The 14,905-nt window shown below is 35.9% G+C and overlaps 2 protein-coding genes across 2 annotated transcripts in view; both read left to right on the forward strand.

Moving 5' to 3' along the window:
* The first annotated feature begins 251 nt into the window (after positions 1-251).
* Positions 252-11,827, forward strand: rab27a (RAB27A, member RAS oncogene family). The gene is made up of 6 exons (XM_014027823.1): positions 252-497; positions 7,698-7,866; positions 8,621-8,706; positions 8,817-8,920; positions 9,146-9,269; positions 10,184-11,827. Exons 2-6 carry the CDS (start codon positions 7,714-7,716, stop codon positions 10,377-10,379), a joined length of 663 nt encoding a protein of 220 aa, XP_013883277.1. The 5' UTR covers positions 252-497; positions 7,698-7,713; the 3' UTR covers positions 10,380-11,827.
* Positions 11,828-12,750: 923 nt separating this feature from the next.
* Positions 12,751-14,905, forward strand: part of vrk3 (VRK serine/threonine kinase 3) — a 10,149-nt gene continuing 7,994 nt past the window's right edge. The window contains exons 1-5 of the mRNA XM_014027849.1: positions 12,751-12,868; positions 13,892-14,076; positions 14,161-14,313; positions 14,494-14,586; positions 14,713-14,832. Of these exons, the coding sequence (XP_013883303.1) occupies positions 13,893-14,076; positions 14,161-14,313; positions 14,494-14,586; positions 14,713-14,832 (550 nt within the window). The 5' untranslated portion in view covers positions 12,751-12,868; position 13,892. The remainder of the gene's footprint in view (positions 12,869-13,891; positions 14,077-14,160; positions 14,314-14,493; positions 14,587-14,712; positions 14,833-14,905) is intronic.

A 14,905-nucleotide genomic window follows, 5' to 3' on the forward strand; every position in this document is an offset into this window, starting at 1 on the left:
AAGGTGGATTCAACTCTGATTTGAATTAAACTTCAAATAAGGATTGAAGCACATACTCAGAAGTTGCGTGTTTTCAACGGACGGGCTGCTGGTTGACATGGTTCGCTCCTTTTTAATCCGCCGGACTCTGACYCAGCTTGGAAGATAATGGGTCTGATACGTCGCTCTACACAGACTGTAGACCCCGCCTACCTACGTCTAGCTACGTTGTTAGTCGTATATCAAATGGAGCGCAGCCACATATCTAGCTAGCTGCCTTTAGCTCCGGGGGGAGGAGCTGTTTCTCAGCAGGAGGAGACGACAACCTCTCGGAAAGTTAAGGTGTTTCTCCTCCGGGTAAATGAGGCTGCTCTCATGTGAACTGATGGGACAGAGGCGACGGAGGAAGTAAAGCGCTAATTACCTCACATTTCTCCAGTCTTCAGCCGTCATTTGAAGCACTTTCTTTTTGAAGAGAACAGGACGCAGCTAGCAGCAGCAGCAGCGCCTCGCGGCTGGTGAGACCAACTTTGTTTTCAGGAAATGTGTCTAACGAAGAAACCTGAAGCATTTGTTAGGAGTTAGAGAAAACTTTTAACTTTACATCGCTCTAATTTTCATCTTGTCCTGCCTGTTAAAGTCACTCTAACATAGCTGTACTCTCTTGGCACCGAAAAACATTTTCCCACCTGCTTTTATTTTCTCACAGTTGATAAGCTTTAAAGTTGCTCAATAACCACAGTTTAAAAAAAAGGTTTAACGCTCGTTTCGCTATATTATAGTCGGGAATATTATGTCAGAATTTTAAGTAATGCTTTGACACATATTTTGCAATTAAGATTTTATTAGTTAGAACTAGTTTTAAAGGGGGAAAAAAGATCATTAAAGATGCCTCAAAGGTCACGTGACCACCACATGAGGACCAGCTGAGGATCATTAGGCTTTCTATTTCAGTTAATTGATTTGTTTTGTATTTTTTTTAGCCTGGAAATTGGATTCAAGCCTCTTCCAACCTGCTGCTGATAAATCCTCATGTGGTATTTTAATGACTGTATTTGGCAGCAGGTTTTCAGAGGTCCAGTCTTTGGGTTTCACACCAAACTCATCTTGTTTTAGATTTTATTTTATTTTTTACGTGTCTGGATTTTTCCAGGAGCTTCCTGCTTCTGTCTTGAACGGCTGCCCAGGGTGGGACCTCTACTTTATCCTTGACAAATGATTAAAGCTGCTATTTGTTTGCTCTTGCTGCCTGGCAGACACACAGACATGTGGTCCACTCCCACTGCAGGGGGAAAAAAATGCTGAAAGACACCCAGCTTCAGCTCAGTTTATAGATTTCTAATAACATGGAGCCAAAAAAATAAAAATAACATATAAAATCCCTGACATTCCTTAAAGAAAGAAATACACAACGCCCACCACCTTTTTCCAATTTTAGATAATCAGACAGGTATTTAATACATATATATATATTATAAACATGGCACACAAAGTAAGGAAATTTGTTTTAGATTATTTAATTGTTGTAACTATCTTGACAGTAAAGCTTACACTGCTGGAAAGCCTGTTAATTTCCCTTTTTAAGTGGCGCCACATTTGTAAGGAACATGCATTTGTGGGATGAGCAGAGTATGTGGGTTGTGCACATGAAAAATTAGCCAAATTGTCTCTGCCAGCATATTTTGCTGCTGTTATTGAGTCATGTTTTGAGCTTCTGGTACATCCAGGTGCTGCAAATCAAGTGTCTGATAATATCCGATTTATTGTAAAGAAGCATTGTTTCAACAAAAATACTCAACCAAACACAAATTTCCCTTCTTTTTGTACTCAGTATTCCTACTCCCATTAATTATTGCAAGATGTAAGTACGTGTTGTGAATGACTCTTAGCTAGTACCACACCACACTTGAGCTCAATATCTATGAAAGTGGTTGAGTTTTGTGTTTTTTGGCTGTGCCATCTTGAATCTGACTGAACAGCTAGTTATGAAGATACTTTGATTATTTCTTAAAAATGTCATTAAAATCTTCCCAGCTGTTCATGAGATACAGTATTAGTTGACTCCAAACAAATAATGTCAAATTTTTTAACAAAGATCCTGTTACCTCAATGAGATCAACATATGTGTTGAGGATCAGTCTCTGCTACTACCAAAACTGACTGAATTATTTTAATTATTAAAGCAGTTGGCTGTGATGAATGCCTTTTTTTAAAGTTTGAGTGGTTCAGGAAATATTCGGGGGCTTTTCTTCACCGTTGCTGTTTAAATGTGATGTGACCTTTTCCATCCTGGTGTCCGGTTTAATGCGACGCCTTTGACTCGTGGTGAAACAGGGACTCGGTTGTCTGTTTTTAAAAGGTTTTGGGAAACACGAGATTGCTCCATCTTCTCAGTTAGAACCTTGCACCTTTTTTTCTAAATCAGAAGTTAACAGTTAGTCTCAAACCTGAACCTGATCATTTTTAACCACCTCATAAAGGAAATATTTATCTTTTTAATATGTCCTCCAAACCATTTCTTTTCCATCTGTTTGTTCTGATACCAGCAGCGCAGAGGGGGGAGTTCTGGATGTCAGCTTGGCAATAATACACGATTTTTATCTGATTGTCAACAGCGCTCTGTTTGGTCATTTCCTTTTCATGGTAACGGTGGGACAGGGGACAGAAAGCACCCTCAAAGATGGTTCTGCAATTTTAAATTTAAACCAGATGCTTTAGATTTGCTTGTTTTTACACTTCCTCGTGTACACTCATTTAAGACAGATTAAAGYGCATTCTCCTGAAATGCCTGAGTGTGTAAATGTCTGATTAGACTGATTCTAATCTCCAGAAATATGCTGATGCAACCGTCACTCAAGCAACTGTGTGGTTTTGCAATTCTGTGACCTATTTTATCATAAGCAGAAATCCTAAACTGACTCAAATTTTAGTTTCGGTGTTTAAAGTAAGAATCTGTAATGTTGATCATGTTGGTAGTTGTCAGACCGAGTTGTTACCAAACATTTTAAACTGTTCACTTGCCACGAGGTTTACATTGCGTAAAATTTGACTCGCCACGGCAGAGGAAGAATGTTTTGTACTCGTCTCTCTGGTGAACCAGAGTGAAAAGTAACTGGAAATGGCTTCCAATAAAGAAATGAATCATTAGTTTTTATTATGTATTAATTTTCTACCACCGCATCAAATTATAGCTCAATCTGTAAAATCAGCCGAGTAATGACCTCGTTCATGTTTGTTTAGATTGAAAATCTGTGGTGGCCATCTTGAATTGGGTTGGCTCCAAAGGTCAATCAGTTGTAGATGCACCAACTCTTGGCGGCAGGTGATATCGGTTTAATCCCTGCAATAAATGAGTATTTAATAATCACATTTTGCTGAAACCGTTTTCAGAAAGTCTTTAACGACATCGTTTATGTAACGGCTGCGTTGCTCCAGGTTTCTCCCTCCGTTGACCAACCGATCGTTTCTTCATCACAGCAGCTCATGAGCGCTGCAGGAAGTGCTTCAGAGTGAGGCCGGTCCGTTCACTGGGCACAGTCTTCTTCCAGCTTTACATAATAATTGTCTTATTACATCCAGAATCTATATAATGTATGTTCCCTAAATGATTATCTAGTTATGTTTTTACTTTGGAGTTTAAAATTTCTCTGTGAATATGTTTGATTATTTAGAGTAAATTAGATGTATTTATTGAAACCTGATGTTTGTTTATTTATTTATTGACAAAAACCAGTAATCCAGTTATAAATAATCTGATCTTTTTGTTGCTCTGATGTACGCAGCAGCCCTCCTTAACTGATGGACGACGCTCAGAGGGACAAACCAGTCCTGCAGCGCTCAGAGGCTCAGGCCTGTTAGAAGTTTGACCAGAAAAACCTGAACGGAGCTTAATATATACAGCGGGTAAAATAAGTATTGAACACGCCACCATTTTTCTCAGTAAATATATTACTAGAGGTGCTAATGACATGAAATTTTCACCAGATGTCGGTAACAACCCAAGTGATCCATACATACAAAGAAATCAAACCATAAATGTCCAGAAATGAAGTTATTTGTAATAATGTGGAATGGCACAGGGAAAAAGTATTGAACACACTTACTGAAATTTATCTAATACTTTGTACAAAAGCCTTTGTTGTCAATAACAGCTTACAGACACCTCCTGTATGGAGAAACTAGTGGCATGCATTGCTCAGGTGTGATTTTGGCCCATTCTTCCACACAAACAGTCTTCAAATCTTGAAGGTTTCGTGGACCTCTTCTATGAACTCTGATCTTTAGTTCTTTCCATAGATTTTCTGTTGGATTCAGGTCAGGTGATTGGCTGGGCCATTCCAGCAGCTTTAGTTTCTTTCTCTGAAACCAACTGAGAGTTTCCTTGACTTTGTGTTTGGGCTCATTGTCTTGCTGAAATGTCCAGCCACGTTTCATCTTCATCATCCTGGTAGATGGAAGCAGATTTTTATCAATAATGTCTCTGTACATTTTTCCACTCATCCTTCCTTCAATTATTTGAAGTTTGCCAGTACCATATGCTGAAAAACAGCCCCACACCATGATGTTCCCACCTCCAAACTTCACTGTTGGTGTTTTTGGGCTGATGTGCAGYGCCATTTGACCTCCAAACATGATGTGTATTCTGGCATCCAAGCAGTTCAATGTTGGTCTCATCTGACCAGACTATATTCTCCCAGTATTACACAGGCTTGTCTAAATGTTGTGCAGCAAACTTTAAAGGAGCTTCAACATGCTGTTTCTTCAGCAGTGGAGTCTTGCGTGGTGAGCGTGCATACAGGCCATGGYGGTTCAGTGCATTACTTATTGTTTTCTTTGAAACAATCGTACCTGCTAATTCCAGGTCTTTCTGAAGCTCTCCACAMGTGGTCCTTGGCTCTTGGACAACTCTTCTGATAATTCTTTTCACTCCTCTGTCAGAAATCTTGTGAGGAGCACCTGGTCGTGGTCGGTTTATGTTGAAATAATGTTCTTTCCACTTCTGAATTATGGCCCCAACTGTGCTCACTGGAACCTTCAGAAGTTTAGACATTCTTCTGTAACCGATGCCATCATTATGCTTTGCAACAATAAGGTTGTGAAGGTCTTGAGAGAGCTCTTTACTTTTACCCATCATCAGATGGTTCTTGTGTGATACCTGGCCATCATTTGGGACTGAACCAGCTGATATTAACTTGCACTGACAAGGGGCAGGCTTGTTTTCTAATTACTGAGAGAGTTCAGCTGGTGTCTTGGCTTTCCATGCCTTTTTACACCTCCCTTTCTTCATGTGTTCAATACTTTTTCCCTGTGCCATTCCACATTATTACAAATAACTTCATTTCTGGACATTTATGGTTTGATTTCTTTGTATGTATGGATCACTTGGGTTGTTACCRACATCTGGTGAAAATTTCATGTCATTAGCACCTCTAATAATATATTTACTGAGAAAAATGGTGACGTGTTCAATACTTATTTTACCCGCTGTATGAATAAAAATGTCCTTTAGTTTGGAAAACAAAAATTGCAAAAAAAAATTTTAATGGCTTAATTCAAATTAAAATCAATATACTTGTTGCAATGTCCTCATCTGTTGTTTTGGGTTTAGATTCAGTTCATAATTTAAATAATTATTTTTAGCCAGTTATTTTCTCTCCATTTCAAATCAAAAGTGCAGATGTTAGATACACTTTTTTGTTTTTTACGTTTCATCTTTGAAATCGTGGACTTACTTGCTCTGGATTACGTTTTCATACAAGAAGATACAATTTTTAATAGTTTTTGTTATTTTATTAGGTTTATCTGGGATTTCCTGTTCATAATGTCAGATCTTACCGGATGTTTTTGTGATAGCCTCGTTAACGGTGATAAAACGTGGCGTCTGTTTGAAGCCCGATGAAAACCCAGTAACAATATTTAAAACGTAAAACCCACTGGAATCAAAACAGGATTAAGAGCAGGTTGTCATGCAGTTTTCAGATTAATGCACCATTTATGGCCAAATCAGTCCTTGGTGCAGCCGTTTCTTATGGGTTTTGAGTTTTTTCTGCACAAGACTTTAATCTGCTTTTGGGTCCAGATGAAAGGCTCAGCTTCACGCAGGGAAAGAATGTGAGGCTCAGATCCAGTCATGTGATTAAATCTAATAATTAGTGAACCACTGCAAATCAGTAAGAGTTTCTCTTATTTATATATAGTTTCAGTTAATTAAAACCAATTAAATATTTACACCGTGATGTTTGGGGCAGTATTTAATGGACTTGTGAAGTTCTGACACATTCAGGTTGGAGAGATTAGTAGAAAGTTTAATTTTTTTAATCTGACTGATACGTGAACCTGATGGTGTTTGATCAGAGTCTTCTGTTAAAATACCAAAGAGTTTTGTACAAAACACTGTAATGTTGCAACACCCGTCTAATTTCAGCCTTTTCATCATCAGTTTGTTTTGTTTCTACTTGTCAACACGCTGCTGTGGTGGGCTGAGGAGATGATTAGATTCTCTGAAAGTGTGGAGCTTCTGTAATAACTTCAGTATACTTTTATTTTTTAAATAAACTTTATGTAAAGGAATGTTTGATGCATCACAGCACCTTTTTATTTGCCCTTTTCTTTGCTCAAACTTGTTAATCTGTTTGTAAAATACTGTCAGGTTTTTCAAGTGTCTTTAGAAATGAATTTACTAGAAGAATAAAGAAATGTTTGTGGCAGAACTGTACTGCAGTTCTAAACAGTGAGTACAAATATCCAACTGTCAGATGTTCTCAGAGCTGTAAAGTAACTAAGTACAAATACTTTGTTATTGACACTTAAGTAGAATTTTTGGGTATCTGTACTTGAGGAATTATTTTTCAGCCTACTTATTACTACTTCTTTTTACATTTTCACACAATTATCTGTACTTTCTGCTCCTTGTGTTTTTTAAAAAGGCAAGAAGTAGAAACTTGTCACTTATTTCCTTTTTGCTGGTTTTTATTCCAGCCTCTTTTTGTAAAAAAATAAATACTATATAAATTGTGCATCCTAGATAGAGTGAATTTAATTGTGTGCATATATAATAAAGTGAAACAGCTAGACCAGTGTGTCCTAAATTTAACAAATGACTTATTTTAATACAACATAGTAATTTTTTCATTTTGGGGGGGAAGGTCAAATCGTAATAAATGTTAGGGATAATCTAACTGCTCATTTTAAATCAGTACTTTTACTTTTAATACTTAAGTACAAAAAATATCAGCTTTTTTAATACTTTTACTCAAGTAGTATTCCTAAAGGAGGCATTTACTTTTATTAAAGTTATTTTTTGGTAAGATATTTGTACTTTTCTTCAAGTATCACTTTGTGGTACTTTATACAACACTGGATGTTCTTTATGTAGTCTGCACTCAGAGCGTGTCGCTTATTTATTCAGTTTATTTAAAGAAAGTCGATTCACAAAACTGATTTCAACAGAGGACATTTTTCCAAAGTGAAGGAACAAGTCATGATTCGAATAATGCTTCAAATCAATAAGTAGGTTAAAGTTTAGTTCTTATAATAAAAATAGTCACACAAGGGCAACAAATACTGTGAAAATAAAGCTTAAAACTGGAAACATAATTTTTTAGTCTTAATGAATAAATCTCAGATTCCTCCTGAGCTTTTAAAGAGTTTGGATCCAGGTTTTGTTTGTCGACAGTTACTTTGATTCGAGTTGTTTTTTGTTCTTGTTGTTTTTGCAGAAATTAAGGAATCACTATGTCTGATGGGGACTATGATTACCTCATCAAGTTCTTAGCCCTGGGAGACTCCGGAGTGGGGAAAACCAGCTTTTTGTACCAGTACACCGACGGCAAGTTTAACTCCAAGTTCATCACTACAGTTGGAATAGACTTCAGAGAAAAAAGAAAGGCAAGCATTTATTTATTTATTATTCCAGCTGTGATGAATCAGATTCTCCAAATGTGTATTTATGTCGAATACATATTTAAGGTTTGTAACAAAAGCCCTCTGCTGGATGTTGTAACAGCAGAGGGATGACTAATGTTGAACAGCAGGCAGCTCCCTCCTGAAGAATAAACACTCCTACCATTGGCAAACAGCTGATTCCAATTTACAATGTTCTTGGTTTAATGCTACTTATCTCCAGCTCCTGAAGGATATCCTGGTGTTTAAAAATAATTATTTTTTTAAAATAAATCTTTAATACAAACTAAGCTCATCTACTGTTGGTAATGTTTTAAGAAAAATCTGTAAATTGAGTTATAACTGGGTTGTATCAAAATGTAAAAACTGATTAAAATTCAAATTATTTTTGTTCTGATTTGTAAAACCTTAGAATTAAAAAATTGTTTTTTGTTTCTGACACTAGTCTTTGTTCACAACGGCTGTTTTTGCTCTTAAATATGGCTGTAACAGTACATGTTTTCATATGAGCCGGCACAATGYCAACATCCTGGTTTGGTGGAAACGATCAGATGACGAAAGTTTTGTCATCTGGCAGATGAAGAATGACTTCTACTGGAGTCTCAAGGTCCTCATGATGGATTCAGGATGGACAATTTTTTTTTAACAAACCATCCCTGAAAGCTTTGTTCTGTTTGTTAAAATGTGATTTATTCAGAGTGGGTTAATATTTAAGGCAGTTTGTCTCCGTCTCCCTCAGGTGTACAATCCAACAGGTCCAGATGGAGCTTCAGGCAAAGGACAGAAGATCCACTTACAGCTGTGGGACACTGCAGGACAGGAAAGGTGTCCTAACGTCTTCTGCAGCTAGCAAATGGCTTTACAAATGTTTGATTTTTTTTTTTATATAAAAAAGAAAACATTATTTGCATAAAGTGTTTCACTTTCAATTTCAGGTTCCGGAGTTTGACAACAGCTTTTTTTCGAGATGCGATGGGTTTTCTTCTCCTGTTTGATCTCACAAATGAGCAAAGTTTCCTCAACGTCAGAAACTGGATGAGTACGTCTCCTGATTTGTCCAGTTAAATATGCTGTTCTCCCTGATGGAGGGTTTGAGGCAGAGTTAGTGAGCGTGTAGCTGATTCTCTGTTTTATTGATGCCAGGTGTCGGTCGTTAAATCATCTAAATCATGCTTTTGGCCTGAGCTGCACGTGTTTCATAATTTATGAAAATCAGTCTTGTAAAACCTGTTTACACTAAACGACACCTGGATKTGTGTCTCAGGTCAGTTACAGGTTCACGCATACTGTGAAAATCCAGATGTGGTCCTGTGTGGCAACAAATGCGACCTGTCGGATCAGAGAGCTGTCAGTGAAAAAGAGGCTCGTGAACTGGCAGAAAAATACGGGTAAGTCAAAATGTTTTAGATCCATCCGTGTTTAAACCTCTCCCTCATGCGTTTGTCAAGAAGGCAGTGGCTGCACTGTTTGTCCAACTCTGGCCAGGAAGACCAAACTCCTCCTCAAAACGCAAATATTTACCTACATGTGTAAAATATCCTGTTCTGGTGCCACCTTTACTGAAACCACACGACCAGATACGAATGAAATGTGTCAAATGACGGCGAAGCAGGAGATATGACACGTGTGCCATGTTGAAACAAACACTTGATTTACTGTATTGAAGTCTGGGGTAAAACATGTAAAACATTTACAAATCCYATCTTTATTTTACAGAAAAGAGCCGTAAGAATTATCACCAGAAAACACTACAGTCACCCATCAAATATAATTTTGACAGTTGAAATTATTGAAATTTTATGAGTTGGTTGATTATAATATTTTGCAGGTTATGTATAAAGCTCATAAAAATTTATTACCTCTAAATATTCAATTAAATTGTGTTAAGAGAGTAAGTAATTATAACCTTAAGGGTTGTACTTCAGTCCAAGGAATAAGACTGTGGAACAATCTGGAAAGTGATTTATAAAAATGCTGGCTTAATAAATTAAATTTAAGAGAATGATAAAAGTTAGATTGTTGAAGAAAAATGCATTTGTATAATGTGCATTCATAAGAACCGTTGTTCGAGAAGGAATTAAAGTTTTTTTTGTTATTTGAAGATTATAATTGTTTGAATTTTTATTTTTGAAAAGGAGCAGATATCAGTAAGAATTTTTTTCTTCTTTATGCTACCTTTCATTTTATTTGTGTTGTATTTGTTGTATGTAAGGCATTTGATTTGTTTTTAAATGAAATGAATAAATAATAATAATWAAAAAAGCTGCAGGTCTGATTCAGTGTTTTTAACCCCGTTGTGCAGAGTCCCCTACTTTGAGACGAGCGCTGCGAGTGGGCAGAACGTCAGCGAGGCCGTGGACGTCCTCCTGGATCTCATCATGAAGAGGATGGAACGGTGCGTCGACAAGTCCTGGATCCCAGACGGGACGGTCCGTGCCAACGGTCCCTCCAACGCAAACCTCTCGGAGAGCTCCGATAGAGGCAAATGTGCGTGTTAGAGCGGATTTTGTTTCATGTCTGATGGTATTTGGAGGAAAATAGGAAGGCGTCCAAGTATAACCAGTGGGAGTTTATTACATTTATGTTGAAGAAACGAAAAAAATCTTTATCGTCATCGTTATGTGTTCTCTGCTCCACAAACCTGTGTTACAGATTTACTGAAAGTTTGTCAGTAATGAGGTTTCTGAATGGTTCAGTTTAACTGAGTTTGGTTTATTTCATGTGATTCCAAACTCRCTTCATTTCATTAATCAGCTGAATGTGCTGATTTCATTTCATATAGAAACTATCCAAAGAACAGAGAGCCTGCTGCGTGTTACATGAGCTGTAAATATGTTCTCAGCATTTAGGATGTACTTTTAGGAACCTTTAGGTCACTTAATGTAAAAACTTGCTGAATGTCTTGTTAAAAACTGCAGCCCCACCAGAAAACTGTACCTCTTTTACTGTTAATCCAGTGTTTTCTGGGGGAACACTTGCTTTTTTTCACTCTAAGTGCACTTTTGGCCAGTAGGTTACAAGAAAAGTGTTTTTTTTTTTTATTAGAAAAGAATAAATTATGAAATGACTTGAAACACAAGATRCATTTAAATTTATAAATGACTTCCATTTTTTCTTTCTAAAACATTACCAATTCCCTGGCTTTTTAAATGCAGTGCCTTGTCTACAAARAAAAAGAGATAAAATAATCCATGTTGCCTTCTGATCAAATTAGCACTAAAACAACAGTTTTGCTTCCATTGAAACATCTCAAATTGCAGACATGAAAGAATTTCATCTCTCTCCTTTATGTACCTTTTTTTGTTAATTGCAAAGTTTACAGCACTCAATTTTGTGCCATCATTTACCGTAGTTTAGCTGTTTTTGTTTAATTGGATGATGAGACGTGACTTRCTGGCTCCACAAAACTGGTTTTATTTCCTAAACTGTTATCAGATATATTTCCTATAAGGCTGCTGTGTTCAATCAGTACATAATCTAATATAAACTAAGTTTGTTAATCTGTATGTGCTGGGTTACTGAATAGGTTGGTTTCTAAAAGCTGATAAGAGGTGGGGTTATAAATAAATACAAATGGGTCTGTAAGTGATTGCTTTTAATACAAGTACTTATGAACACTGGATTTATGTATCACTTATTTGTTACATTTATTTTGTTAAACATACTTCTTTCAAAACACGATTATATTATTTGATTTTCCAGCCTTTAGTTCACATCTTTAAAAAGCTGAGGTCAATTAGATTCCATCACTTTAGTTTATCGTGCTGTCACTTGTGCCATGCTTTTTATTAAATGTTTAAAGAATGTCCAAMATAAACATTCCTATTTATGTATAACCTTGAATCTGTGTTGTATTTTATGCCATCAGGACTTGTTCACCAAGTTGAGTTTATTCTTTTGTGAACAATATTGTTGGAACTGTTTKCCAATAAAGAAACTTTAATAATAATTATTTGACATTATATTTGAAGGTGCCTTTCATTGCACTCTGGGACGTCAAAGTAAAAAGTACAATTTAAAATGTGCAAAACATGCAGTAAAACAATATTAAATCATAATTTAAACATGCAATTAGTGAACAGTAAAAACCTACAGTAAGTGAATGAAAAAATAAGTGGTCAGAGTGAGTTTGCCTGTATAAAGTTGAGTTTTTATGTGGGATTTAAAAGGGGAGAAACCTCACCAATAAGGTCTTTTTAACCTAATTAATTGTCAAAGTACAGATAAGTAGATATTTTGATAATCTTTATTGACGTAATTATTTTTCAGCCAACTTTTTACTATTGCTCCTTACATTTTCACGCAGTTATTTGTACTTTCTACTCCTTATGCTTTTGAAATGTAAATGTTTTTAATTTTCTCTTTCATACAGACTTGTCATCTTCCAAAAATAAATCTATCCAGATATTTGCCTGGATCAAATTTTTTTGATTATTTGGTTGGATGAGAAATACAGTATAAAAGCTTTTGTCCTCAATTGCGTTTTTTTTTTTCTCTCTTTACATTAAGTTAGATAGCCTACTTTTAAAACCAGCACTCTTACATAAAAAAGCTAAAGGTGTTATTATAATTATATTAATATTGTGTTATAGTATTTTTAAACCCTGGTGTCCATGCTTCTACTTGTGTAATGAATAATTTTGACAACTCAAGGACTTTTCTACAGTGACTAATTAAAATATTTACCTTTAGAATCTTGTGCTGTAACTTTGAACATAAAAAGTACCTGAAAACTTCTCTGAAATAACCAAAACATCTAAAAACAATTATGAAAACATGTAACCATGCTGTTGATTTTAAAAAATAGTTTTTTATAACATAAAAATAACATTTATTCTATCTGCATTTCCCATCTAGTCCTGCAGGGGGCAGCACTTCTGCCACTCAGGTCGTCTTGTTCGATTTTAATCCGATGAAGAAGAACCAGAAGCAGAAGAAGAAGAAGAACTACTGAACCAAAACAGATCGCAGAAGTTTTTATTGTCAGGTAACACGATAATTAAAGCTTAAGTTTACGTTTCAGGTTTTCTATTAATGAAACACGAGCTTCATTATAAATGTCGCTTCTTGAAAATTGGGAACGAGCTGAAACGTCTGTCTAAAATATATTTGTGCTTTTTAACATTAGCTGACGTGCCGTCATTTAAATGTCAAAGTGACGAAACCTTTGAAATGAGTAAAAACACAGCGACTAATCTGCTGGAAGCCATGTTTGCAAAAAAAAAAAAATGTAGCTAACTGTTCTGTCAACAAAGCTGTTCGGCTGATAAATGTTTCAGACTTCAGAGTTAGTTTTTATTTACTAAAATTAGTTATCTGGGTTCTCTGCAGACATGTTCGATCAAACTTAGTTCAGTTTACATCRTCCTGAAACAAGTTGATTGGTCCTCTAAAGATAATTGTTTGGACAAGTTTTAGTTCAGTAAATGCTTCAAATCAAAAATAAATGTCTAATATAAACAAAAATCTCATAAGATGAAGAAATATTCAATTCTTTATATATATTTCTCTGTTTTTATTTAATTAATTCACAAAAGGATCTTCACTGATTTGGAAGCTTTATTAAAAACTCCAAATATCAACATCATCTATCAAAATTATAAAAGCTATAATTTTCCATGATGGCTACATTTTGTTTGTTTAGACACAGAGATTTAACAGATTATATCACATTAAATAAAACGTTTCTTTATTTCTATGAAAATTTATTTTAGTGTCTTCCTATTTTTAAAAAATTTCAAGATACAAAAAACTTAACCAGAATTTTAACACGACATAAGGGAAGTCATATTTTATTTGGAGTTATGCATAATAAATCAGCTTAAGTCACCCTCTTGACAAAGTCCATTATCTTAAAGAGTTGTGGGTCAAATGATTTGACTAAATGAGGGTGGTTTTACCACAGGTGAGAAATAATTTAGGCAAAAAAGTAAACTTTGTCCACCAAAAAATGACTGTTATTTTAGGAAGGTGATGATTCATATAATGATGCTTGTGGTCTTTCTTGAAGCATGCCCTTCAGTTTTTGCCCCCAGTGTGGGACGAAGCTTCAGCCTGATTTTAAATTCTGTCCTTCATGCGGGGAGAAACTTCCCTGCATTGCTGATGAAACTGGACTTTCCTCACCTGCGTCTTTGAAGCACGAAGCAACAACATCTGTGGTTAAAACAAGTCCAGAGACTACAAAACATACAGGTGAGCGTCTTTGCAACATCCTCTTCGTAATCTGTTTGTCTTTCTTATGTGCTTATAAATTGGTTAAAACATTTTTTTTTTCAGAATCTGTAATTTCATGCTTAGTTTCACCTCGTCCCGCTCTGAAAAAGACCCGTAACTCTCTGCGCCTGGAAAAGGAAGTAAAATTCAACATCCAGGATGCTTCTATACAAACATTGTTATCCACTCATCCTGCTGGAAATGTCACAACTGAAGGTAAAAATTTCATTTGGTTTCCTGATGAGAGCTTGGTAATAGATTTAATCACAGACATGTATTAAAAAGGATGAAATGGTAAGGGTCTAAACAGCTCTAACCTAATAAAAACCTGTTAGTTTGCTGAGTGAGAGCATGTAATCTTTTAAAATTAAAAGTTTTGTTTCGTGTCAACAACAGAAACTGTTCATGGATTTGCTTCAAAGCTGCACACACCTGTTGTGAAAGGTGATTTAGAGGTGAAGCCCCCTGTCGTAAAATCCCTTCGATCTGGTGAGCTGAAACAGAGTCCTGCTTTATAAACTCATTTATACACAAACGGTGATGCAGATGGTCCATAAAAACTGCAGAATTTCATCTTTTGTGTCTTTTTTTAATCTCTGTTGGGTTGTTGAACAGTCAGAGGGAAGGGGAAAGTCCTGAGTCCTGCTAAGGAAGAGACTCCATCAGGAGGGATAACAGAAGGTTTAGCAGGAGACGGGTCCACTTCCTCACCGAACTCCAAGTCTCCTTCAAAAGGTGAGCTTCAGATTTACAATCACCAAATCACTCACCGTAACAGTATATAATATAATATAATATAATATAATAT

The sequence above is a fragment of the Austrofundulus limnaeus genome, unplaced genomic scaffold, assembly GCF_001266775.1.
Source record: "Austrofundulus limnaeus strain Quisiro unplaced genomic scaffold, Austrofundulus_limnaeus-1.0 Scaffold5, whole genome shotgun sequence".
Taxonomy (NCBI): Eukaryota; Metazoa; Chordata; class Actinopteri; order Cyprinodontiformes; family Rivulidae; genus Austrofundulus; species Austrofundulus limnaeus.

What these genes read in the sequence shown, in the direction of transcription:
- rab27a (XM_014027823.1), top strand. Translation starts at nt 7,714, where the DNA reads ATGTCTGATGGGGACTATGATTACCTCATCAAGTTCTTAGCCCTGGGA. An exon ending in GACACTGCAGGACAGGAAAG is followed by an intron (nt 8,707 to 8,816) that starts GTGTCCTAACGT and finishes TTTCAATTTCAG; the next exon opens with GTTCCGGAGTTTGACAACAG. An exon ending in GAACTGGCAGAAAAATACGG is followed by an intron (nt 9,270 to 10,183) that starts GTAAGTCAAAAT and finishes CCCGTTGTGCAG; the next exon opens with AGTCCCCTACTTTGAGACGA.